At 34.5% G+C, this 23,828-nt stretch overlaps 6 protein-coding genes across 8 annotated transcripts in view; 4 read left to right on the forward strand and 2 right to left on the reverse strand.

The window, feature by feature from the left end:
• Positions 1–2: 2 nt before the first annotated feature.
• LOC101488907 (uncharacterized) lies at positions 3–1,566 on the forward strand. The gene is made up of 3 exons (XM_004508375.3): positions 3–107; positions 930–994; positions 1,074–1,566. Exons 1-3 carry the CDS (start codon positions 3–5, stop codon positions 1,402–1,404), a joined length of 501 nt encoding a protein of 166 aa, XP_004508432.1. The 3' UTR covers positions 1,405–1,566.
• Positions 1,567–2,405: 839 nt separating this feature from the next.
• On the reverse strand, positions 2,406–6,722 carry LOC101515479 (uncharacterized). Of its 3 annotated transcripts, none has more exons than XM_004508372.4 (3): positions 3,674–6,722; positions 3,332–3,511; positions 2,406–3,225 (listed from the first exon to the last, which is right to left on the reverse strand). In XM_004508372.4, the coding sequence occupies exon 1, from the start codon at positions 6,319–6,321 to the stop codon at positions 4,183–4,185; it is 2,139 nt and encodes a 712-aa protein (XP_004508429.1). In that variant the 5' UTR covers positions 6,322–6,722; the 3' UTR covers positions 2,406–3,225; positions 3,332–3,511; positions 3,674–4,182. The 3 variants fall into 3 exon arrangements, with proteins under 3 accessions (XP_004508429.1, XP_004508430.1, XP_004508428.1); XM_004508373.4 differs by having other exon boundaries at positions 2,406–3,240; XM_004508371.4 differs by having other exon boundaries at positions 2,406–3,244.
• A 382-nt stretch (positions 6,723–7,104) lies between these two features.
• LOC101489555 (ubiquitin C-terminal hydrolase 22-like) lies at positions 7,105–11,828 on the forward strand. The gene is made up of 3 exons (XM_004508377.4): positions 7,105–8,183; positions 8,551–8,675; positions 10,685–11,828. The coding sequence occupies exons 1-3, from the start codon at positions 7,264–7,266 to the stop codon at positions 11,455–11,457; spliced, it is 1,818 nt and encodes a 605-aa protein (XP_004508434.1). The 5' UTR covers positions 7,105–7,263; the 3' UTR covers positions 11,458–11,828.
• Positions 11,829–14,212: 2,384 nt separating this feature from the next.
• On the forward strand, positions 14,213–16,771 carry LOC101489873 (heat shock 70 kDa protein 8-like). Its single transcript, XM_004508378.4, has 2 exons — positions 14,213–14,462; positions 14,938–16,771. Exon 2 carries the CDS (start codon positions 14,939–14,941, stop codon positions 16,586–16,588), a length of 1,650 nt encoding a protein of 549 aa, XP_004508435.1. The 5' UTR covers positions 14,213–14,462; position 14,938; the 3' UTR covers positions 16,589–16,771.
• Positions 16,772–17,418: 647 nt separating this feature from the next.
• On the forward strand, positions 17,419–19,591 carry LOC101490430 (uncharacterized). The gene is made up of 3 exons (XM_004508380.4): positions 17,419–17,578; positions 17,776–18,034; positions 19,350–19,591. The coding sequence occupies exons 2-3, from the start codon at positions 17,782–17,784 to the stop codon at positions 19,382–19,384; spliced, it is 288 nt and encodes a 95-aa protein (XP_004508437.1). The 5' UTR covers positions 17,419–17,578; positions 17,776–17,781; the 3' UTR covers positions 19,385–19,591.
• A 1,008-nt stretch (positions 19,592–20,599) lies between these two features.
• Positions 20,600–23,828, reverse strand: part of LOC101490750 (prefoldin subunit 6) — a 5,887-nt gene continuing 2,658 nt past the window's right edge. The window contains exons 5-6 of the mRNA XM_004508381.4: positions 21,769–21,829; positions 20,600–20,886 (exon numbers count right to left, since the gene is read on the reverse strand). Coding sequence (XP_004508438.1) covers positions 20,830–20,886; positions 21,769–21,829 — 118 coding nt within the window. The 3' untranslated portion in view covers positions 20,600–20,829. The remainder of the gene's footprint in view (positions 20,887–21,768; positions 21,830–23,828) is intronic.

Here is a 23,828-nt window from a genome sequence, read left to right on the forward strand (position 1 = left end):
CAATGGCAGTGGCAACGCTTCCACTTCTCTCCGTCGTGGAGCTTCCCTCTCTTCTCCAAGCTGTCGCCGTCGACACTTTTCTTGCCGCTGCTCAATCTCTCGCTCTCGTATTTCCCTTTCTCTCTCTCTCTCTCTCTCTCTCTCTCTCTCTCTCTCTTAATTCCATGCTTTTACTGTGCGCTTTAGCAAGTTATTTACTCAGTAAAATGTTGTCCAAATTAGGGTTATTGATTTACTTCTTTGAAACTGTTTTGTTTTTATTTTTCTCTTAACTGTGAAGATTATTTACAATTGTGTTTTATGAATTTATAATGAATGTGAGTAAAATTGTTTGTTCTCTCCATTCATTCACAATTTCAGCCCCTTTGTCTTTTAGTTGCTGTTTGCCTTTGATTACTGTATTTGTGCTGAGTAAATCTATATTGTTAGATGCTTTGTTTGTTTTTATTTCTGCTAATTATAAAGTTTTGAGTGGTTTATGCTAAATATTTTGGATAAATGAAGGAGCATTCTTTCTGATTAACTTTTCTCCCTGTTTAAGATTAATTTGTTATTAATTCATTAACAAGGAAGTGTATTGTGCAACAAGATCATGAGTTCTCCTATGCTATGTATGATGAAAGATCACAAGTGTTGCTTTTTGTATCTATTAATCACTATCTTTTTCAAGGGTTCCATTGTCTTTTTCAGGATTTAACCCTTTAGAGACATGATACAAACTGTAATCCAAAGTTGTAATTTTTTCCAATTGTTTCATTTTTTAATATGTACAAATATTGAAAATGCTGTGTGATAATCTGTATGTTATGGGTTTATTTGGTCTATAAGATATATCTATTTGATTATGAGATTAAACTAAAGTATCCTTGGTATTGTTGCATTTAATTTGGTAAATATTTTTTATTTACTTCTGTTTGTTTTCTCCCCAGATTGGATATCTGCTGACTAATGTCACTAGTTTAGTGTCACCAAAGTCGACCTCAATGAATGGAAGGTAAGAACAACATGTGCACCTGACTTAAAGGTAACAACACAGTTGTTAACTATTTTGATGCATGTTAAATCATTGTCAGGTTTCCTTTAGAACACCTTTTGGGGAAAAAACCTGCTTACATAGAAAACAAGAATGGTAGTGAAACAGAGGATGACGAGGACGACGAGGACGATGATGTACAAGATGAGGATGACGATGGAGAAGAAGAAGACTACTCAGGGGATGAAGGGGAGGAAGAAGGAGATCCCGAGGATGATCCTGAGGCTAATGGTGCAGGAGGAAGTGATGATGGGGATGATGATGACGATGGCGACGAGGAAGATGAAGAAGATGGCGAAGATGAAGAGGACGAGGACGAAGAAGAGGAAGAGGAGGAGACTCCCCAGCCACCAACTAAGAAGAGGAAGTGAGAATTGTATTAGTAGGAAATTGGTTCCATGGTTTGCATTTGAGTCAATCTTAGTGATTAGGACAGATAAGTTAGCAACCTTCGTGAGTAAACTTGTGTCGTCTTATTTATATGTCAATGATGATAATTGTTATATTAATATTTCTCTCTGTTTCAACTTTAAGTTGTTCTGTCCAGTTATTATCATCAGTAAGTGTCGTAAAAGTATTAATTGCTTTTGCTATCAATCATGGCAAGTTTTTTCAAATATGTTAATCACCCCGGAAAAAACTCCTTTAGAGTCGTAACTTTAAAAACTGAGGACAAATATTTGGGTTTGCTCTCACGACCTTTTTTTATAATCCTCCTACTATGAGCATTTGTTTGTTTGAGTCATTAACCCTTCCAGGTTAGGAGCAACTATATTTTTGATCAGTTGTATAGGTCTCTATTTGACATGATATCATGGTAATTAATAAGATCTGTAAATACAGTACAATTGTTTTGCATGTACATTTATTTATTTTACCAGTTAAGGATTCTAAAATGTATATTTATCATAAATTCGATAGGGAAAGTAAAAGTTGCAGATGTAAATTTTTTTCAAGATAATTATATTTTAGTTATTTAAACTTGTGTTGTGCAGAAAGACAAGCTAATTTAGCCGTGGCTGTTGCCTAGCTATTTTTCATTTCTTCCTAAATCTGGCCATTTGATTCATTGGGTACTCTTATCATGTTTTATTCTGGATCTATAATGCGTATGGACCTCTGATGCTTCTGAAATGCAGCAATTTTTAGTGATGTGATGAGCAAGCTTCTGATAGTGTTGCAGAGCTCTTCTATAAAGTGACGAATAAGCTTCTGATTTTTAAATTTGAAAATATTTATTTTTTAAACTAACCTCCAATATTTAGAGTAAAGATATTCAGACAATTCAAAAGTCGTTAGGAAGATAAATAAGTCTGACAAAAAGTTAGACAAAAAGTCAGATCAGACTCAAGTACCTCCAAATACCAATAAATTGAAAATATACACCAGAAAATATGGCAAGTGAAATTACTTTTTAAATTTAGACCTAGAATATTAAATATTAACCATTAAATGTAATAAATATTAAAATAGACTCATGAATTATTTGGGTGTAATTATGGTCTTTGGCATTCCAGTGGCTGCATATAGTATCCCGCAAGCTTCAGTCATTCAAATTGGATATGAGATTAGTCCCTTCTAGGGGTAGTTAGGTCGTATAGCTTAAAGCTCTTCAACCCTTCTCAAGAATGAGTTTTGTGGGGATCAAACTTTGGTGCTCCTCAACAAGTTCATCGCAACCAACTAAACCACACCCACTGTGACATGACTTTATTTTTTTTATTTAAAAATATATTGTTTTAGATAATATAGTCATTAAATAACTTGAATTCAACTCAAAATGTCATCACGGAGTGCACACTTCCTCTGAAAAAGGGACTCATCATATGTTTCATGAAACCTAGTTTCAGGAAGAGATGGAGACAATGGAAAATCAACAGCTCTTTTATAGCATTCCTCATCAGCAACCAGCTCATTTACAGCATTCCTCATCAGCAGCATTTTCCAATTCTAACATTTTCATATCAGCCACTTTCTCAAAACTAACCAACCAAATAATTAAAAATTATTTATATCATCAGGTATCCTCTACTTGCATGCTTGAGTGATTTCTAAAGCATGAGGCAGGGAAGAAAATGTGTATAGACATTTGCATCACATACATCAGCTTTAGCCTCTTCTTTGCCATTTATCTTGCATTAAAGATCTCAAGTCAACTCTGCTGAAGCAGTAACTGGAAATGTAGTTGTTTCCTGTGAACCCATCAACTGTCTATCAGAAAAATATCCTGTCATTGAATTTACTGCACAAATATTTAACTTTGTTTTGTTGGATCCTCTAACAATTTAGAATCAATACCTGTGATGGCTTCAGAGTAATTTCCACCAGATAGAGCAAGATGTGGATGAGGCTGCATGTTTATCATCAAGGGATCACACACGTCCATTGATGTGCAGCAAGGTTCCAGAAGCTCCTTCTCGAATTGATTATGCATCTGGGACAAATCTATATTGCATGCTGTCTCGTGACATTTGAATTCTACACGAAGTTTTGAAGTGTCTCAGACTCAAACATAAGAATAATACAAAAATAAAAAAACTAAAGCCAAGTATCTATAACAACTAAACAACACAGTGCTGATATATAACCACCCAAATAATTATTTATTACTTTCAGATGATCCTAAATTGTCCTCCTAACCTATTGGAGCTGGTGAGACATCTGATCAGTACGACATTTCTCTTCCGTGAACTTGTTCCAGTTGTCTTCTGCAAGGGCCTTCTGCTCCTCTAATTTAACCATCTCAATGGTCCTATGCTTTTCAACCTTCAACTTTTTGATAGCTTTTGCCATCCCTAATTCGGTTTTTCTTTTCTCTGCTAATATCTTGCGCTTTTCAGATTCAACCCGTCTGAATCCTATACTCCTCAGCCTTCTCTGCTTCAATTCTTGCAATCTGCATCCCCTTATTCTCTTCTTCCTCCAGCAACGCCCAAGCTTCGGCTGCTCTCTTCCTCTTTGCACCAGCCCTTCTATTCTCAGTCTCCAGAAGCTCCTTCAATCTACAGTCTGTTATACAAGCTTCAAAACCTAGTACCTTCTCATTCTTGTTTCCATGGAATCTGCTATGGCAGGAGCTTTAAAGCACCAAATTGTCCTTTTAATGAGAAGAAGCTCTCCATTCCACCAAATCAACCTAGAACAATGTCTTAGTCCCTTTGATACTTTTTCACAAAATAACTTATCAAAATTGACCAAGTAATTTCATTTGGTATAAACCCATTATTCACACCTTTGTATAAAAGTAGACATGCCTCATTAAACAAACCCTCATAACAGTACCTACTGATCAGTGTGTTATATGTAACAGCATCAGGACGAGTTCCTTCGGCTTGTAGTCTGTTAAAAAGGTTCAAAGCCTCCTGAACACGACCAGTCTTGCAAAGACCATTAATCAAACAGTTATAAGTGACTATATCTGGTGTCAAACCACGATGAATCATATCCCGAAGAAACTGAAGAGCTTCATTTACTTTTCCAATCCTACAGAAGGAATTGATCAGAATATTACAAGAGTTAATACTTGGAAAAATCCCTTTCCCAAGCATTTCTTCAAGCAATCCCAAACCTTTCTCTATTGCCCCAGTTTTACAGAGAGCTTTAATAAGGCCATTATAAGTAATATTGTCGAGGGGACACCCTCTGAATATCATTTCATCAACAAGCTTATATGCTTGTTGAATTGAATCCCCCCTAAGAAACGCATGAATCAATGTGTTGTACGTTACAGTGTTAGCAATAACACCCTCCAAGAACATGTCGCGATACAAACCCAAGGCTTCTTCCATCTTATCGGTCTTGCATAGTCCATATATTAAAGAATTGAATGTGTAAATATCAGGTTTACATCCTTTGCTTGACATTTCATCATACATCTGCAAGGCATCTTGAATCTTCCCATCTTTGCAGAGAGCACAAATCAAGCAATTGTAGCCCACAGTATTCAGACTGAGACCCTTTGCTGACATGTTATTTACAACTTCAGCAGCTTCCTCTAACCGACCCTGCTTACAGAATCCATTTATCAATATAGTGTATGTGATCACATTGGGCTCAAAACCTTTCTCTACCATCTCATTTAAGAACTCAAGAGCAGAGACCAAATACCCCTTCTTGCAAAGTCCATCGATCATTATGTTAAACGTGAATGCATCAGGCTCATAGCCTGCAATTACCATGTTATTATACAAAAGATCCTTGGCCTCTTCAAACCTTCCGCTAACAACATAACCATTAATCAATGTATTATAAAGCACTGTATTTGGGTTGGGAATTTTGTTTAGCAAGGCCCTTGCTTCATCAACTTGTCCCATCCTACACAAACCATGCATCAAATATCCATAAATTAGAGCATCCGCGGCAAAACCTCGGAGGAGCATTCGATCAAGCAACTTTGCTGCCTCATGAATCCGACCGGCCCTACAAAGTCCGTGAATAACATCATTGAAGGTCTGAACATCAGGTTCACAACCCATTAGAAACATTTCCTCCAAAAGCTTCATTGCATCATTCACTCTATTGTTTTCAGAAAGAGCATGAATCAGGGTTTGGTAGATAATCGAATTCGGAACACAACCATACTTCGTCATATCCCTTAAAAGCGAGCAAGCGGAATCAACCTCATTAATCATACAAAATGCTTTCATAACCACCCCAAATGTATGAACAGTTGGCGAAATACCTCTACTCAACATGTCATAAAAAACATTAGGTGCTACCTTAGGACAATTTCCAGCAACAAGAATCTCCAACACAACATTATAAGACTTAAATGTTGGTTCACAAGAATAAACACCCCACATATCCAACAAAAGTCTAGTTGCTTGACCAGGGAAACCAGCCTTCCCATAACATCTCATAATCAAAATAAAAAGTGATTCTTTAAACACAACACCTTCTTCTTTCATTTGTTTCAACAACTTATCTATAGTTTTGAACTCTCCAACAGCACCAAGCTTATCAATTAAAAGATAGTAAACATGAAAGGAGTGGCAATACCCTCTTTGGGAACCAGCTTTTTCAAACAACTCCATTGAAGTAGGAATATCAAGAGGGAGTTCCAACAATTTACAAAGCTGAGATGGGGTAATTGGATTGAGTGACCTTTGAAGGTGTTTGAGGTCAAAAGGTTTGAGAACTCTCTCCCATTCCGTGTCACTCTCAGTCTCAGGTTCATTGTCATTGAAATTTTTTCCAAGTGCTGTTGAACATAGTGGAAAAGAATGGATTTTGATGCAAACTGATATAGTTCTAGTCACATGGATTGGGGATTTCAATGTTTTCAACATCAAGACAAGAGATTTGAGTCAGGAAACTAACCCCAATTCGAAACGATATAGATGATGCAATGCAATTACTGTCTCTTCCAATGTTAGGGTTCCACAAATTGAGGTTGGGCCAAAAAATAAATATTGTAAAATGAGATCCGCCCCAAAAATATGAACTTGCTGGGATGGGACTTGAACCCCGTATCAAATAATTGAAGGAAAAGGGTGGTGGTGAGATGCAGCAACACTGGAAGTGGCTGGAGGCTAAAATCGGGACGTAAACCTTAATTTATTTTTATTTTACTACAATAAAATCGTTTACGAAAAATATTTTGAAGAATGGACGAAAAAATTTATAAAAATTAAAAACAAAATAAAATAAAATCGTTTTATTGATTTGATTGACATACAAAAGTTTTAATATTGATACTGAATATAAATAAAATCTATTATTTAGAGTTTAGTTTTAACGTGTGGTAAGTGAATAAAATTTTACAGTTTAACAATATAAAATAAATTATCTGTAATTTTAAAAATATTTATAATGATTATTACATCATTGATATTATAAAAATTATAATTATCATGATTATTTTAATTTTCTTATATTTATAAATGTTTTTTTTTATATAATTTTATCTAGATGATACTAGTTTGTTTCATATTTATCTTTATTTTTTTATTTGTCATAAAAATTTGAACTTTTATTGTTATAAAAATAATGGATAAATATATATTTTATAAATAATTAAATAAAACAAAACTAGTTCATAAAACACCCTTGTTGCAATTTTGCAAAATAATATAAAATAAAACATGGTGCGAAAGAAGTAGGAGCTTGCAGCAGCTGAAACTGAACACATACTGAGTGAAGCGCGGCCCTCGGACCAAAGCAATCCTGACCAACCTCATTTCTCTCTCACTTCCAATCTCAGCCGTTGATTCTCCGATCCAAGAACGTGTATGTCATTGAAACCTAAGTTTACTATACCATCCGATTCACATTATCAAGTCACCGTCATGTCCTCCAAAATTAACGGTCAGATTTCTCCACAGCCATGTCCCCACTTGGCCGAGTTCCGCCTCACTTCCTCCAAACCATTTCTCTCCCTCCACAACTGCCTCCGCATCAAGCCTCCCGGCGGCCGTGCCTCCCTCCGCCGCGATCCTCATGAACTTCCTCACTGCAGCGCCTGTGGTCTCTCTGCTCCTTCTCGCCTCTACGCCTGTATCGCTTGCGCCGCCGTCTCATGTCACTCTTCTTCCTCCGGGGTCCCTTCCCACGCCACCGCACACGCCGCTTCAATGCCGCCCGGTCATCAGATCGCAATCGACGTCGAACGCGCCGAACTCTTCTGCTGTGCTTGCCGCGATCAAGTCTACGATCGCGACTTCGACGCCGTAGTAGTGATCGCACAGACCGTCGCGTCCCTCGGCGGCGGTGAATCGACGACAATCCCGACGCCGCATCCAGAGAATCTCCGTAAGAGACGCCGAGTGGATTACCGTCCTTCGACTCCGGATCTGCGCGAGCGCGCTCTGATCGGAAGCTGTTCTGCTCCGATCGACGATTTTCCGAGGGGATTGCGGGGGCTGAACAATCTCGGAAACACTTGTTTCATGAATTCGGTGTTACAAGCGTTGCTTCACACGCCGCCGTTGAGGAATTACTTTCTGAGTGATAAACATAATCGGTACTTTTGTCAGAAAATAAACAATGTCAATGATGATGATGATTCTGGTACAGCAACAAAGAAGAAAAATAGCGGTAACAGTGGAAACAAAAATGGACGAATATGCTTGGCTTGCGATATGGATGCTATGTTCTCCGCCGTGTTTTCGGGAGATCGTTCTCCCTATAGCCCCGCAAAGTTCTTATACAGGTACGTATATATACTGTGAGGTTTCTTCGATGTCATGTAAATGTGTTGTGTTATTCTTTATAATTTAATTATGGGAAATGTTGGCACTTGTTAAGAATCTATATCTATATGTAGAAAAAAAAAAGTTGGAATTTGTTTAATTCATACATTGAAATTGTAAAAGTAAGATTTTTTACTCATAACTTTTTTATTTCCTTTTTTGATTTTTTAACAAGTGTTCTAAGTACATTTGTTAGCATCACCCTTTAATTATTATTGGAGTTCTATATATAGTGGTCATGTAATAAATATGAATTGTAAATTGATATATGTAATAAATATTGTAAGTTTAGCTCTTTAAATTGTTGTTGTTGTTGTTGTGTTTCAGTTGGTGGCAGCACGCAGCCAATCTTGCAAGTTATGAACAACAGGATGCGCATGAATTTTTCATTTCCATGCTTGATGGAATCCATCAAAAAGTGGACAAAGATCAGCGTAAGCCACACAGTGAAGGTAACATATTCTAATGCAGTCATACTAGTTTATTCTCTTCACTTTCTTTCAAGTGCTTATTACTCCATGTATAATTGTCCCTGTTTTGAATTTTTGTATTTGGCTGGGAGAAAAGAGGATTTGGTAGTCACTTACTGTATTATCTTATGTAATTTTTATAAACCGAATATCACAAAAAAATTAAAACCTGTGAGGTATGTTGGAACTTTTAAATTTGTACTGCTAGTAAGGTGGTTTGTTTTGGTTTATACAACAAAATACAAATTATTTTCCAGTTATATCAAATCTGCTAGTCTTATTTTGCACAACTTTGGCTTGTAGTCTTGGTCTTACCTTTGTGGAAGCTCTGGTTTCTTTGGTTTTTTTGTTCAAATCTTTAAGATGTGTTTCTCAGTGTATTCAAGTCATGATTGGTAGGGTTAGGGTGTCATTAAAAAAGGAATATAAGGTTTCTGTTATGCATTTTGACTTCGTTAATCTTTAGTGATGATAAATAGTGTTAAATCTATGTCAATAAGACTTTTGCAATGACCAAAATATACATTACCCTTCCCCAATCCCTTGTTTCCTAGGCAAATCTAATTGTGTAGGTTATGAGAGAATTTGAGACGAGAAGAGTAATACGACGGTAATCTCTGTATTGAGTAGTTGTATTGGATTGTCAAGAACATAAAATCCTTAGATGGTGTAAGAGTTTACTACCCTTTTCAAAAGGTGACAAGCCAAAAATTAGCTCAGCATAATTATTGTTGTTAGCATGCTGATTATGGAAGATGATCAATAGAGTGCAACTGTCTTGCTATCTTCAAAGTTTGATTTTTGTAGTTTTCAAAATGATTCAAAATAATATTTAAGATAACATAGTTTACCCATAATATTGAAATGCAGGGTGAGGGTTTAGGTCTCTTGCTTGTTGCCCTAGGAGTTGACATTGGTCCAACAATTAGCGCTAATTCTCAATCACAGCCTGCTATATTGATGGTGTTAGCGGCTACACTCCAATGAGTCTCAGTAAGTCAATTTTTCCTTAGCCTATTCGATTCATCATATAGGAGATTCTAGATCAAATGATGCTAACTTTAATTCCATCTTTTTGCCATGTTTAGGCTCTAATTAATTAAACAAGGCTTGTCCACCCCGGAGAGAAAGTTGCCTTAGTTTTTCATCCCCCGTGAATGTGATAGAACTGAGTTTTCTAAATGATGGGCCAAGATTTTAGCCTCGAAAGAATCTGATGTAGTTCTTTCTAGTTGATGCATTATATCCCGCTTAAAACACCAACAGTTTTTCCATCTTTTGTACTGTAGATTTAGGACCCTGTTTGTTTGAGCATCACTTCATTGTTCCCGAGTATGTGTTTTGGATTGGACTCCTCCTGCATATTGTAGAGGGATTATAGATAAGCTACAACATGTTCAATTCTTAAGTTCTTCCGTATAAAATTCTTAGAGGCTATATTATATGATGTGAATTTTCTTTGGACCTATCACCTAAAGTATAGAACCTTTAGATAGAGCTGAATTTATTCATGCTTGATCTGTAGTGAAATATTTGTTTCAAAATGCTGAAATTGCCAGCCAAGGCTGTTGGTCCTGTAAATGGTGCGTCCATTCTTCTACCTTTGATTTTCACTATTATAAAAAATATTAAGAAAATATTGGCAAACTAAATAATTAGTATTTGGGGGTACATGATTCATTGGTTAGTTAAATTTCAAATGAAGTGAGTCGTTTCTCTACATGCATTTCTAGAAATTTAGTTTTACAATGGTTGTACAATTAGGAATTTTTTGACACTCTGCAATTGAGCACCTCAATTATAATATCACCGGCCTCCTTTTGTTTTATTTTAAATTATCCTACAATGAACATAGTTGCTACCTTCTTTGTGTACTGAAGAATTCAAACAAAATTGCTGAAATGTGCAAGATCTTCAATGTTAGATATGCTCTTGAACTCACGTTTCATGAGGGTAACATTTTGTGTGACCACATTTCATTGATTGTGCAGGCAGTGGTGATTGTTGCATTGCTCATAGGGTATTCTCTGGCATTTTGCGGTCAGATGTTACGTGTATGGTATGTGGTTTCACATCAACAACTTATGACCCGTGTATAGACATATCACTTGACTTGGAGCCAAATCAAGTTGGTTCTACTAAGAGTGCTGCTGTAGCATCTAAGCATTCTTGCAATGGTGAGGCCGATCGCACAAATTCAAGCCAAAACTGTGGGATATCTACCTTGATGGGGTGCTTAAATAGATTTACAAGAGCAGAGAAATTGGGGCCAGACCAAAAGTTTTTCTGTCAGCAGTGTAAGGTGCGGCAGGAATCTCTTAAGCAAATGTCCATAAGGAAGCTTCCCCTTGTTTCTTGCTTCCATATAAAAAGATTTGAGCACTCTTCAACAAGAAAGATGTCAAAGAAGGTGGACCGTTATCTGCAGTTCCCATTTTCATTGGACATGTCACCTTATCTCTCATCATCAATCTTAAGGAGTCGGTTTGGTAACAGAATATTTCCTTTTGATGGAGACGAGTCTGATGCTTCAAATGATCTATGTTCAGAGTTCGAATTGTTTGCTGTAGTTACTCACTCTGGTAAGCTAGATGCTGGCCATTATGTGACCTATCTGCGATTAAGCAATCAATGGTACAAGTGCGATGATGCTTGGGTTACTCAAGTTGATGAAAACATTGTGAGGGCTGCTCAGGGTTACATGATGTTCTATGTACAGAAGATGCTTTACTATAAAGCAACAGATAAACCAGTCGCCTCATGATTGACACAGGAAATGGTCCAAATTATTGGTATGTCGTGGTCAATATCAATTTTCGCTTCTAATGATATGCCATGACTTTTCCATTCATACCCAAGGAAACTAAAAACAAGAACAAAAATATAATTTATTTGCATCATAGTTTGCAATTGTGTATCATTTTTAGAGATAAGAGTTAATACTTTCAAGTTGATGCTAGAAACGAGCCAGTATTTTTTTGGCACTTCAACTTCTGGAAACTTGAGGGTATGGATTCCTTATAATTCATGTTTTTACCTTCAGTCTCTTTCATTGAATCATGATCTAAGTGGTGTTTTCACATGTTTGAAATCAAAGCTTCCAATGATATTATATATATACACTTTTTTTTTTTATTTTTTTATTTTGAAAATATTATAAAAAGATAAAAATGAATTGGAGTGTTTGTCAAAGCTCTTCCTCAATACAATATTGGCTTAAATGCACTTTTAGATTCTAGTCCCCCATTTCTAAATCTAAGATTTTAGTCCTCCTTTTCACGAATTATAGGATTTTACCCATAACTTAGTTTAGGGCTTGTAGTCCCCATTTTCATTAATGACATGGAATTATATTTTATAATGTAATAATGTTGATTTAGACTAAAAATAGTGGACCACAAGATCGGTTACAACCTTCTTTTTTTCAATTTTCATTGATCAAATGTAAATTTATGCTTCTAAAATCAACTGTTTTTGGTCCAAATCAACAATGTCACACATACTTAAAGAAATTTCACATCATTAATAAATGACACTTTATAAGAAATAAACTCCAAACTAGACTAAAATGAAAATTCTCAAACTTGTAAAACAGAATACTAAAATTCTTGATTGAATAATAGTGAGATTAAAATCTTTTTTCGATTAAAATTGGATGAACAAAAATGCATTTAAGCCATTTTTTTAGTTTGTGTAAATCAATTTTAGTTATATGAAGAAAAGTTTCCCTCGAGACAAGGTGAGACTATCATCCCTTCCACTGCCCTTTCCTCCTTTTCCTCAACGTTCTCCCGTTCATTGATTCTAAAAGTGGAGATAATCTTCATGTCAATATGTGAAGATATTAAGGTATTACATAACACTTCAAGTCATCCATAGTCTTTAGCCAAAAATCTCGTCTATTATAAACCAAAAACTTGGAAAGAAGTAAACGAATCCAGAGAATAAGATTTCTTCTATAAAACACGAAGATTTAAACTTCAAGACACTATTCATACTTATATCATATCCCACGTACTTTGGCAAAAGTAATTTAGAGTTGGCACTTGTTATTATTTATAAAAATGAAAAATTGTCATTAATCATAAATTATATCATGATAACGCATTAATCAATTTTTTTACAAGTTTAAACAAATCTTATAATAAGGGATAATCAAATTTCTGAAGAGATGATATAGAAAAGGCTCAAGGGAGTATTTGCATTTAAGTTCCTGTAAGTTTTTGAACTACTGAAAATTGAAACTTATATTGAAAATTATGAGTTAATCACTTGATTTGTTCTTAGTTGAATATTGAAAATTATCGATTGAAATTCGACTCAAGGAGTTGCTTGTGGTAATATTCACTTGGGTACAAGTTTTTTAGTCCTTAGTGTTTGTCTTGAAGCCTATATATAATCAATTAATGACAAAGTTTGGTTTCTCTCTTCTTAGTTGTTGTTATTATTATTGATTTATTTTTTTACTAAAATAAATTGTATTAATTTTTTTAGAATTCATTTATTTTCATTCCAATGTAATATAATTAAACAGTTCATTTTTTAGTTTTTTTTTTATCCGTAAAATAGATGATAAATACTACTATAAATTTATTTAATTGCGAGATGTCGGATTCAAATTCAGGATAAGACATCAAATCTAATAATATTAATATTTTGTCAGTTAGGTTGGGATTGAAGGATAATTCTCTAGTTAACTCTAATCTCTAATATCTTATTATTATGTATGTTTAAACTACCTAAATCCTATAGACAATAAGTGATGTATGCATCGCTTAGTTTGACAATAAGTGATTATTTGTAAAGAAAATTTATCTTCAAATAAATTTCACTTTTAAAGGGAGTAGTAATTTTATTTTTAGAGTTATTTCAAATATATCACTCGAACTGAGACCAGTCCTATAGACAGACCAAATGTATGGAGATATGTGAGTGTTCTTCCAATCTCCACAATTCTCACTATTTTACTAAATTTTAGAATTTAGTCGTGAAAAACTCAATCCGACAGTGAAAAATAAAATTAATAATTTATCATAACCTTCAATTTGATAGTATTTTGTGTGCATATTTTGAATAAATATTGAAAGGTAGATGAGGAGCCTCACTTGATGATGGAAATATTATGATATACCAGGGTCCAAAGCCCTTATTGCGGCCTTAATTTCATTTTTCATTTTTAAGAGTTTTTTAATTTTTCAATAAATTATTTTTATTTTGAAGTTCAATTTTGTAAAATTTCTTTTCGCACCCTCAAGTATTTTTAAAAGTCTCAAATTTTGTTTGGATTGAATAATACACATATTCGATGTGTATTTTACACGTCTAGTTTGAACGATCAGAATCCAAACAAATAATTTCGTGTATTTAAGAACATTGAACGTAAATGGATAAAAAAATAAATAAATAAATAAAAAATTAGTCGAGCCTAAACTAGAAAGCAAAGTTATATTCGTTGCCACAAAATTATAAATTAACTCTATTTGTTAATTATTGTTATTTTATTTTATTAAGCACCTATTTTAAATTAATAAATAAATATATTCCCTTCACTTATATACTAAATTTACGATTAATGATACTTTTTTTACAGTCAAATATAGAATGATATAAATAGTAATTTGTACTCTCAATTAGTCTTACGATACTCTTCTGTTCCGTTTCATTTTTGCTTGCTTAATAGTTAATACGTTCCTTCAAGTTCAAGTCACAGAAACCTTCAATCCACCTCTTGTTCGTTCCACATTGTCCTAGTCTTGCACCTCTGATCAGGTTTGTTATCTCTATCTTCTTCTGCCATATGAATGAACGTTCTTGTTTTGTTATTAATTGATTGGGATGCAAGAAATTCAATCTTTAGTAATTTTTTTAATACATAATCGTTTATGAACATTTGTTCCCTAATCCTGCTAAAATACCTGTATATCCAACTAGTCGATAACATGAAAAAACAAATTACATAAAGAGATTCATAACCATCTATGAACAATATTTAAAGATGTGTGTAGATAAGTTTGCATAATTTATTTCAAATGTATGTTACTTGATTTACCAAAATTTTCCTCATTGTGCTATATGCCCTTAACCTAATTTCTATTATACAATGATTGTTTGGGTTTGATATTAGGACTATAGAGTAGTGCTTAGTGTTAATTGTCTAAGCTATCAGTTCTTAGTGTTAGTTGCTATTTACATCATGTTGTTTTGGTAGAAAACTCTCAACATTCTTGTCTTTTAAATAATGCAGGATGACAGAACCTGCATCTACTCCTGAAGTAGCAATTGGAATTGGTATTGGCACATCACCATGTAGTGTTTCTGTGTGGAATGGTTCCCAAGTGGAGGTTTTGAAAGACACAATTAATGAGATGATTAAGAGGTCTTGTGAAACTTTCAAAGAGCATGATGATGATGAGGCTACAATTTTAAAAATGAAACACTTGATTGATATAATTGTTAGTGACCCTATAGTCCATAATGCAAGTACAAACTTTCCATTTCTAGTGCACGCTTTGGACATTAAGCCATTTCACCCTTTTATTGCTGCATTTGTGAACAAAGTGTGGAGATCCACCAATTCAGTAGAACTCCTTGGAAAATTTCTGGTGGAATTAAGACAAATGGTTGAAACTCATCTGAAACGACCAGTAAGATATGTAGTGTTTACAGTTCCGGTTTCATTCAGTCGATTGCAGTTAAACCGAATTCATCGCGCTTGTGGAATGGCCGGTCTTAATGTTTTCAGAGTGATGCCTCAACCAACAGCAGTAGCTTTGTTGTATGCAAAGCAACAAATGCAAGCTTCTGCATCAATTCATGAGGATATGGTCAGTGAAAGTGAAAAAATTGCTCTCATTTTCAATATGGATGCTGCTTATTGTGATGTTGCTGTTATTGCTACATCAAAAGGAAAATGCCAAATAAAAGGCTTGGTAGGAAGTACTATTGGTGAAGAAGACTTGCTTGGAAATATGATGCATCATTTATTACCTGATTCTGAAAACATGTTCAAGAAACATGTTCACGACGACAAAGAAATTAAATCAATGGCTTTTCTTCGAGTTACAATCCAGGAAGCGATTCATCAGCTCTCGTCTCTGACAAGTGTCGAGGTTGATTTAAACATGGGAGATGGTTTGAAGATATGCAAGGTTGTTGAGAGGGAAGAGTTTGAGAAGGTAAACAAAGAGGTGTTTGAGAAGTGTGAGAGACTAATGATCCAATGCTTGCAAGATGCAAAGGTAGAAGTTGAGAATTTAAATGATGTGATAATTGTAGGTGGATGTTGTAATATCCCTAAGGTGAAGAGTCTTGTTACTAAAATATGCAAAGGAAAGGAAGTTTATAAAGGTATGAATCCTTTAGAAGCTACTCTTTGTGGTGCAGCAGAGGCAGGAGCTATTGCTTTAGGTAATGATAATCCATTTGGAGACTTGGAGATGTTAAATTTTCATTTCACGCCTCTTGCCATTGGAATTCAAGCGAATGGAAACAACTTCATCGCTGTAATTCCAAGGAACACATCAGTGCCAACCACGAGGCGTCTAGTATTCACAACGATTCATGATAATCAAACCGCAGCGTTGATCGTTGTCTATGAAGGCGAGGGACAGAAGGCTGAAGAAAACCACCTTTTGGGATATTTCAAAATAACAGAAATACCTGAAGCACCAAAAGGGGTTCCAGAAATCAATGTTTGCATGGAGATAGACCATAAAAATAGGCTCACAGTTATTACTTCTGTTGAGATGTATGGATTTCAACAATCTGCAATTCCTGTTATTGAAGCAAGGATGACAAAGTTTGATGATGATGACCATGGTTGGTGTGGTGAGGGACTAATTAGAAGTTATGGTGACACAATGGATTTGGTTACTCTCCTCAGGAAGGAACAATAAAATCATAATATCCAACATAATCATCAGTTGTTTTCTTCTGTTTCAGCAACATATATTGATATGTGTCTAATGTCTGCAATATTATGGAAATAATAGGACTTTAGTTCTAAATTTGATTTCAATAAAAAATAAGGACCATTTGGTTTTATTCAATTTTTTTTGTGACAATCGGTTTGACATATCTTCTTTCTTTTTCTCCGTATAAATACAATTGTGAATAATCATTTGTCTACTTACTATTTGTGTCGGACACGCGACAGGCCAACACGATATTTTGGAGGGTGATTGTTCATCCAATCCTACATATTTGTTCATTTTTTGATTCTTTTGGATCCAAAATTCTAGTACTATAAAATTGAGGAAAATAGACTATCGAATCTTATTAAATCCTAACTTTTAATATTCTAATTAAGAGTTGTAGAGCAAACTCCGAATAGACGAATAAACTTTCATTTTAGAGACTTACATGTATTTTCTATTTTTTATATTTGATAAATACATAATATATATTCCAAACAACAAATTCTATTTTGCAAAACATTCATTTGGAAGAAAAAAAATCCAACTAAACTCATTGCTAATAAAAAGTTGAATAAATTTTATTAGGAGCAAACAAGATTGCTTATTCCTTTAATAATTAATAGGACATCTCCATTTTTTATTGATGTATGTTCCACTCTTGTAATAAAAGATCTTATTTTAAATGTAATACTCGCGTCTTAATTAGACAAAACTGTAAAATTGGCATCGAGTTGGGCTTTACGGAGAAGGTGGTGAGCTTTAATCCAAGTACAAACTAACCTTTCTAACTTCTAAGTTTTCAAGCCCATACTCGCGTCTTTTTTACTTTTTAAGTTCGACGACGTCGTTTAGGGTGAAAAAAAATACAGAGTGAGATATCGAAGGCGCGAAGCAGAACACTTGCCATCAGCAACAAAAACTCTCTCTCTCTGAATCGTTAATTTACGTCGGCACGAATCGTCAATTTCTGTGAGTTGTTGCTTTTTTACTTTCACTTTTTCATTTTTTAATTTCACTTTCGTATTTTCAAATTCAGTTTTTCCCAATTTCTTTATAAACCCTAATTCCAAATTTACACCAATTCCGCTTGTTTGCTTTCTATTAATTTAATTCTTATGTCAATAACCTATAATAATTATTAACTTGTGAATTGAAACGGTGTGAAGTGAATAATGGGAAGTGAGGATGGAAGAGATCCATTTAAAGGAGTGGATTGGAAAGCCGTTGGTGGTGATATGCAACAAAACCCTAATGTTCAACCATCTCTCAGAAAACGACTCCCCAGAAAAGTTAGGCAGATACCAGAATTCTATTTCTTACCGAAATGGCCACTACCCTCTGCTTTGTTCTTCTGTACTGCCTGTATCGCCGGTGGAGTTGGTGCTGGTATGCTAGTAGAAATCTGGATCAACAAGAAAGTTAAAGGTATATTCATATTTTTGTTTTCTTATCATTTTGTTCATAGAGCCTGTTTAGATTGACTTATTTGAGCTTATCTACTTATGTAAGCACTTGTGAGGTCGTTTGGGAGAGTTTATGGAAACAACTTCTATAAACTGTTTTTAAGCTAATTTACATAAGCTTTCCAGAATAGCTTATGTAAATGGCTTATAGTTTATATGAAAATAGTTGGACTTTGTTTTAAGTTTTATTATAAAAATAGCTTTTACACCTAAGTGTTTATGGTAGAAGCCTTTAATTTTAGAACGTGTTGAGATTGATGAAGTAGTATGAAGCACTGACACGATGCTGACACTAACACATAAGTAATACTCCCTATGTCCCTTTTTATAAGCATATGTTGCATTTTTCATGTATATATTAAAAAAGTAGTAGTGAATTTTATGTGTTCATTTTTTGTGAAAATATTCCCAAAATACAATTTGTATATAAATGTATTCGCTTTGACTTTTCATCTTCCAAGATAAATTAGTAATATTAATAAGGGATATGTTTGGGAAAAAATGCAACTAATAACTTGAAAGGGTGCTTATAGTTAGGTTCTTTTTTCAAATGTTTATACTTAGAGATAGAGTTAGTAATTTGAAAAAATAGAAGTGATTGTATGTTGCTTCACTTGTTGGTGCCATACGACTATACGAGAGTCTAGCACGGCTTCGACATGAAGTGTTGATGCAACATAGATAGAATGAAATAAAATTGAATGACGTTCTATTGTGTTCACCAAATAAAATAGAACATGATAAAATACATTCTATTTTTTCTGATGAAAAGCCTTCTTATAAACCATTTCTAATTGTCTGCTATTGCTGGGGTATAATCGAAATTGGTGCAATACTTGCTGCTTTCATTGAAACTTCCTCTTGAACTTTTCCATCCCAGTTCATCAACATTTTTCTCTATGAAATGAAATAGGCCTTACAAAAATGGATTGGCACCCAGAAGCCTTAGTAACAATAGACAGGACTGTTTAGGTGTTGCCTGCTCTGCTACTCTTACTTTAGACTTTGATAAGTTTTCAGTGCATTTTCAGCAAGCGTGCATAGTTATATATGTTGATGTTCTATTGGTGTTCATAATTATTTATGTTGATGTTCATGCATTTTCAGCAAGCGTGCTTCGGGTTTGTGATTATCTCATATATATGCATTTCAACTGTTAGAAGCTAATATTCTAGGCCAAATGAAAAAGTTTAGTTGTTTGAAAATCAGTTTTGTTATTCTTATGTGGTTTTAAAATTTGAGATTATTGTGATGGTCTTTTTATTTTGGTATTGCAGAGGATGGTGGGGTTATATGGGAGTTTGACAAATAAACTCTGGATTTTTTGGTACAACAAATGCACATGCCTGTCTCTCCAGCTCTCCACTCACAAATTGATATCAACTCAAACTTATCTACAGTTATTAGTTTAACAATAAGTGTAATATTCAAAAGTTTTGTTCTTTCTTAGACTTTATTGATGGAATGGTAGTTATCAGTTGACATGTGTTCTTTTTTAATTTATTCCCCCATTCAATTATTTTATGATCCTAATTCATTTTGCTGATTATGATTATTGAAAAGGTTAGAAACTGCGTATCAAAATCACCATTTGTGTTTACCACCTCATCTTCCACATTTACTTTATTGATTCGATCTATCTTCTTAAATAGGATTCTAGGATTAGAAGCATAGTCAGTTAGTCACGAGGTTAGTTTTTGAGCTTTCAGAAACATGTATATGTTTTAGAATCCTTTACATTACATACTATAGTCAAAGAAAATCCAAGTCAGAATATTTAAAACTCTAGCATTGCTACCCTAGCAACAAAACATGCCCCCTAAAATTGGTTTATATGTTAAATTAAAAAGTTTTATAAGTGCAAAGTTTAGAATGTAGCTCATCAAACGTAACTAACCTCTTCATCATTTCTTAAAGTTTTGTTTTTTGATTTGCTTGTCATGAGAATCAGGTTATTAGAGATGTGACTATGATTTTTTTAAAGAAAATATTCAACAAATGAATCATGACGGCTTATATCTCAACAAAGAAAATTAAAGTCAACAATTATCACATCATCATTTATAATCTCAACTTGTATCTTTGAATCTTGCAAGGACGTGATAATTAGCCTTTTGCACTTTTCTAACACCTCTTTGTTTACCTCCTCAAACTCCTGCTTTACAACCTTGCATATCTTTGAACCTTCTCCCAAGTTTACATCAAACTCAACACTTGTCCAGGAGGAAATAGGTTGCTGCTCGAAGTAAACTCTGGTTTAATTTCTTTATCCCCTTCAATATGCTTCTTAAATATATATATTTTAAATCGAGTAAGAGATGGTTCAACCAACGTATTGGAAATTTTTATAAAACAACAAAAATAAATAATAGAAAGCTTAAATACCTTTTTTCAATCTAAATCAATTTTACCGCTAGTACTCTAAATATCGAAAATACTAAAAGAATCCCTATACTGTGGCTTTTAGTTTTTTTTTACAACAATTTCTTTCGCTTTTAGTTATTAGATAAAAAGAGAAAAGCTAATATGTTTGCAAGTGCAAAATCTAAATTTAAACAATAACAATGAGACAAAATGCTGAACATCAATCTAAAAGTGTGTTTGTTTGAGCAAAACTAGCATGCGAGAGTGGCTGCTACTCGTTCTTACTTTGACATCAAAAAAGCTACTTTGGAAAATAAAAAGAGCACAATAACTAATGTGCCACCTATGCAAGTTAAAATTACAATACAATGCTCAAACAATCTGCAGAGGTAACTATGCCTTGCCTTTCCCAGCCTGAAGAGACTGCGCCTTTTGTTGCAATTTCATTATCTGCAAGATGACATAATAAATTGATTCAAACTGTTATTTAAATGCATTATTTCACCTTTGACATTTTACTATCATTATCACATTTTGCAAATGTTATACTTTCTCCCACTTGATCAATTTAATCATTTTAAAAAAAGGTATAAATGAGAGAGAGAGAGAGATGATAACACTTACTTTAGACTTATAAAGTATTGATATATTCACCATTAGCATAAATACAAAGTTGAAGATATTGACTAGGAAGTGACGCGGATATTATTAATTGAGGAAATAATTGAAAATTGAAATGATCATTCGTTTTGAGACAATTTTATGTACAAATGAATTGCGGGACAAAGGGAGTAGTATACAACTCTTATCAACACATAATCACCTCTTTAAGTAGAAAGACTAATTAATACTCCCTTTATCCCATATGAAGTACTACCATTGTCCCTAAATATAGGAGTCCATTGAACAAATCACAAAAATTAAGTGGATAATACTACTACTATTAAATTCGATAAGAATTGATATTTCTTTTACAAATTTACCCTTGAAGAGAGAGAATTAATTTATGTTTCTATTATAGTATTTATTGTTGATTGAAGAAAAAAATGTAAATTAATTATGAGTATGATAGTAAAAAAATAATTAATGCATTGAAAATTTAAATAGGGTCTTATAAAAGGGACAACAAAAATTGTCAAGATGGTCTTATATTTAGGGACGGAGTTTATATCCCATTAGCCAAAGAAAATTGCCTAAAATAAGGTCACGGGACCCACTAAATGTTATTCTGTTAGAGGCCTATCTAGTTACCTAGGATCAACCAAATGTTATTCTGAAATTATTTTCTACGAGAAATGATTTAAAAGCCAATGAGAAGTATTAGTTACAAACCGTTTCTTGCTTGCTTTTCTGCTTCTCTTCCAAATCTTGAACGGTGGCATCAAGACGCTTCCTGACACACAAAGACCATATAAGCTTATGTGTAATAATAATAATATTCGTGCTGAAGATACAAAAACCAACCAAACCATAACAACAATCTAAAATATGTCCTAAAACTTGCAGAAAACCATCATCAATGAAACAGTATCACAATGAGGTGAAGGGAGAAAACAATGAGGATAGATTTTGGCTAGGGTGGTGTGTCTGGCCATGTCACAAGAATTTGACAAGTTTTATGTTGAGCGTCAATTGCCTATTTCATGCTTAGATATTCTAAGCATGACCCGATAAATGGTATTTTCATGTATCATTTGTTTACTGTAGCACTTAAACTTAGATATTCAAATATACCCTGACATTTTAGTATACAACATTTGAAAGGCAAGACTAATGTAATAACATATGAAAGTTCTACAAATAAACAAAGATCTAGAGGTGTCAGGACAGAAACTTCATGTCAAAGCAGATTAGAATGCATGGTATGCAGATTCACTGGAAGGAAACGGGAGTTCACGTCCATGACATCCTAGAGAAATACATTTAGATACATTATGTTTGATTGCTACATCAAACATAATGTATTATTGTGAAACAGCGTGAATTTGAAATTCAAAGAAGGAAAGTGATAGGCACTGGAACAAACAGAAAGGAGAGAGAGAGAACTATGTATTGAACTGAATGAAAGAATTGTCTTATTTTCGAGAGATCTAAATTCTCCAATTCCCAAAATGTATAATCACTTGCCCTTACAGTTCTTTGTTCCTCTCTTTTACTCCCTTAGCTTTCCTAACAAACCCTGTAACACCAACATATCTAATCGAAGGTGTCACAGTGTCCTACATGTGTCCATGTTCAACACCAACCCGACACCGACGCCTTGATTATATTCAATTAATTCATTTTCTCTAATTATTATCAGTGTCGGATGTCTGTGTCAGTATTTGTACTTCATAAAACTCCCACCTATTAATATTCCCACAGCCCCTCAAAAATTAAAGATCCACCTTGTCCCTGAGGTGTAAATGAGGAAATTTTCTTGAACGCCTGCTGCCAATTCCCAACTATCTTCACATTTGGGTAATGTTAGGACTTCCAATGTGATGAGCGCTACAAATGAGTAGAAAGCCAGCAGCTGACGATGCCCAATATGCGGTAGGTTTATGGTAGAAGAAATAGTACCACAATGAAGCATTTTCCATGCTTTTATTTGTTATGTTACTTCTGGTTTCCGTCAAACTGGTCTGACCTGCCAGATTAGCGAGAAGGAAGATGTTTCTTCATTGAAGGATCAGCACATTGAGGAATCGGATGCCACCAAAGAAAGTGGAGGCCGGGGTAGTGGCTCTAAGAAAGAAATGGATAGCATCAGGTTGACTCTCATCGCAGTACAACTGAAAGCGGAGAGGCAACAAGAGAGGTTGATTGCATCGCTGACAAACACAGAGGAAGGCAGTCCTGAAAAGTCAATTACAAAACCCATGAGGAGCATATTTTTGTCTAGTAGACACGTCAGAATGAAGAAGCTGCACGAGGAGTTTTGTCAGTATGTTTAACAAGTAAAAGAGTGTATCGAAGAGTTTGAGAGGCTGACTTCCCAGGTGATATGCTTGCTGGACAACCAGTACTTCGGGTATTTTAGCCACAGACTCAAGTAGGGAATTCAGGGTTGAGTCCACATCGTGCAAATGTTGGGACCCCAGTCTTGACAATGACTGATGAATGTAACGAGTGGTAGGGAACAAACTACACGAAAGAAAGGAAGCTGGAATGGGCTCAAAAATGCCGGGGGTGAAACAGTGTTGTGTCATATACCAATTACCAACACCTCCGAATATTTACACCCATCGTTGTCATCAAATGATCCATCATTTGTTCCAGCCTTGCGAGACGTGCACCTGTTCCTTCTTGATTTTGGCTCCAACTCCCTATGGTCCTCTTGAGTGACTCCAATCTGGCCTCCATTCTTGTCAAAACCATATAATTTTCCAGGAAATTCAATATCCACCGCT

Source organism: Cicer arietinum, chromosome 7, assembly GCF_000331145.2.
Source record: "Cicer arietinum cultivar CDC Frontier isolate Library 1 chromosome 7, Cicar.CDCFrontier_v2.0, whole genome shotgun sequence".
Classification (NCBI taxonomy): Eukaryota; Viridiplantae; Streptophyta; class Magnoliopsida; order Fabales; family Fabaceae; genus Cicer; species Cicer arietinum.

Coding starts and splice junctions, on each gene's coding strand:
- LOC101489873 (XM_004508378.4), top strand. CDS start 14,939: ATGACAGAACCTGCATCTACTCCTGAAGTAGCAATTGGAATTGGTATT.
- LOC101515479 (XM_004508372.4), bottom strand. CDS start 6,321: ATGTTGAAAACATTGAAATCCCCAATCCATGTGACTAGAACTATATCA.
- LOC101490430 (XM_004508380.4), top strand. CDS start 17,782: ATGGGAAGTGAGGATGGAAGAGATCCATTTAAAGGAGTGGATTGGAAA. Junction 18,035..19,349: donor GATCAACAAGAAAGTTAAAG/GTATATTCATAT, acceptor TTGGTATTGCAG/AGGATGGTGGGGTTATATGG.
- LOC101488907 (XM_004508375.3), top strand. CDS start 3: ATGGCAGTGGCAACGCTTCCACTTCTCTCCGTCGTGGAGCTTCCCTCT. Junction 108..929: donor CTGCTCAATCTCTCGCTCTC/GTATTTCCCTTT, acceptor TTTTCTCCCCAG/ATTGGATATCTGCTGACTAA. Junction 995..1,073: donor TCGACCTCAATGAATGGAAG/GTAAGAACAACA, acceptor AATCATTGTCAG/GTTTCCTTTAGAACACCTTT.
- LOC101489555 (XM_004508377.4), top strand. CDS start 7,264: ATGTCATTGAAACCTAAGTTTACTATACCATCCGATTCACATTATCAA. Junction 8,184..8,550: donor CCCGCAAAGTTCTTATACAG/GTACGTATATAT, acceptor GTTGTGTTTCAG/TTGGTGGCAGCACGCAGCCA. Junction 8,676..10,684: donor GCGTAAGCCACACAGTGAAG/GTAACATATTCT, acceptor TTGATTGTGCAG/GCAGTGGTGATTGTTGCATT.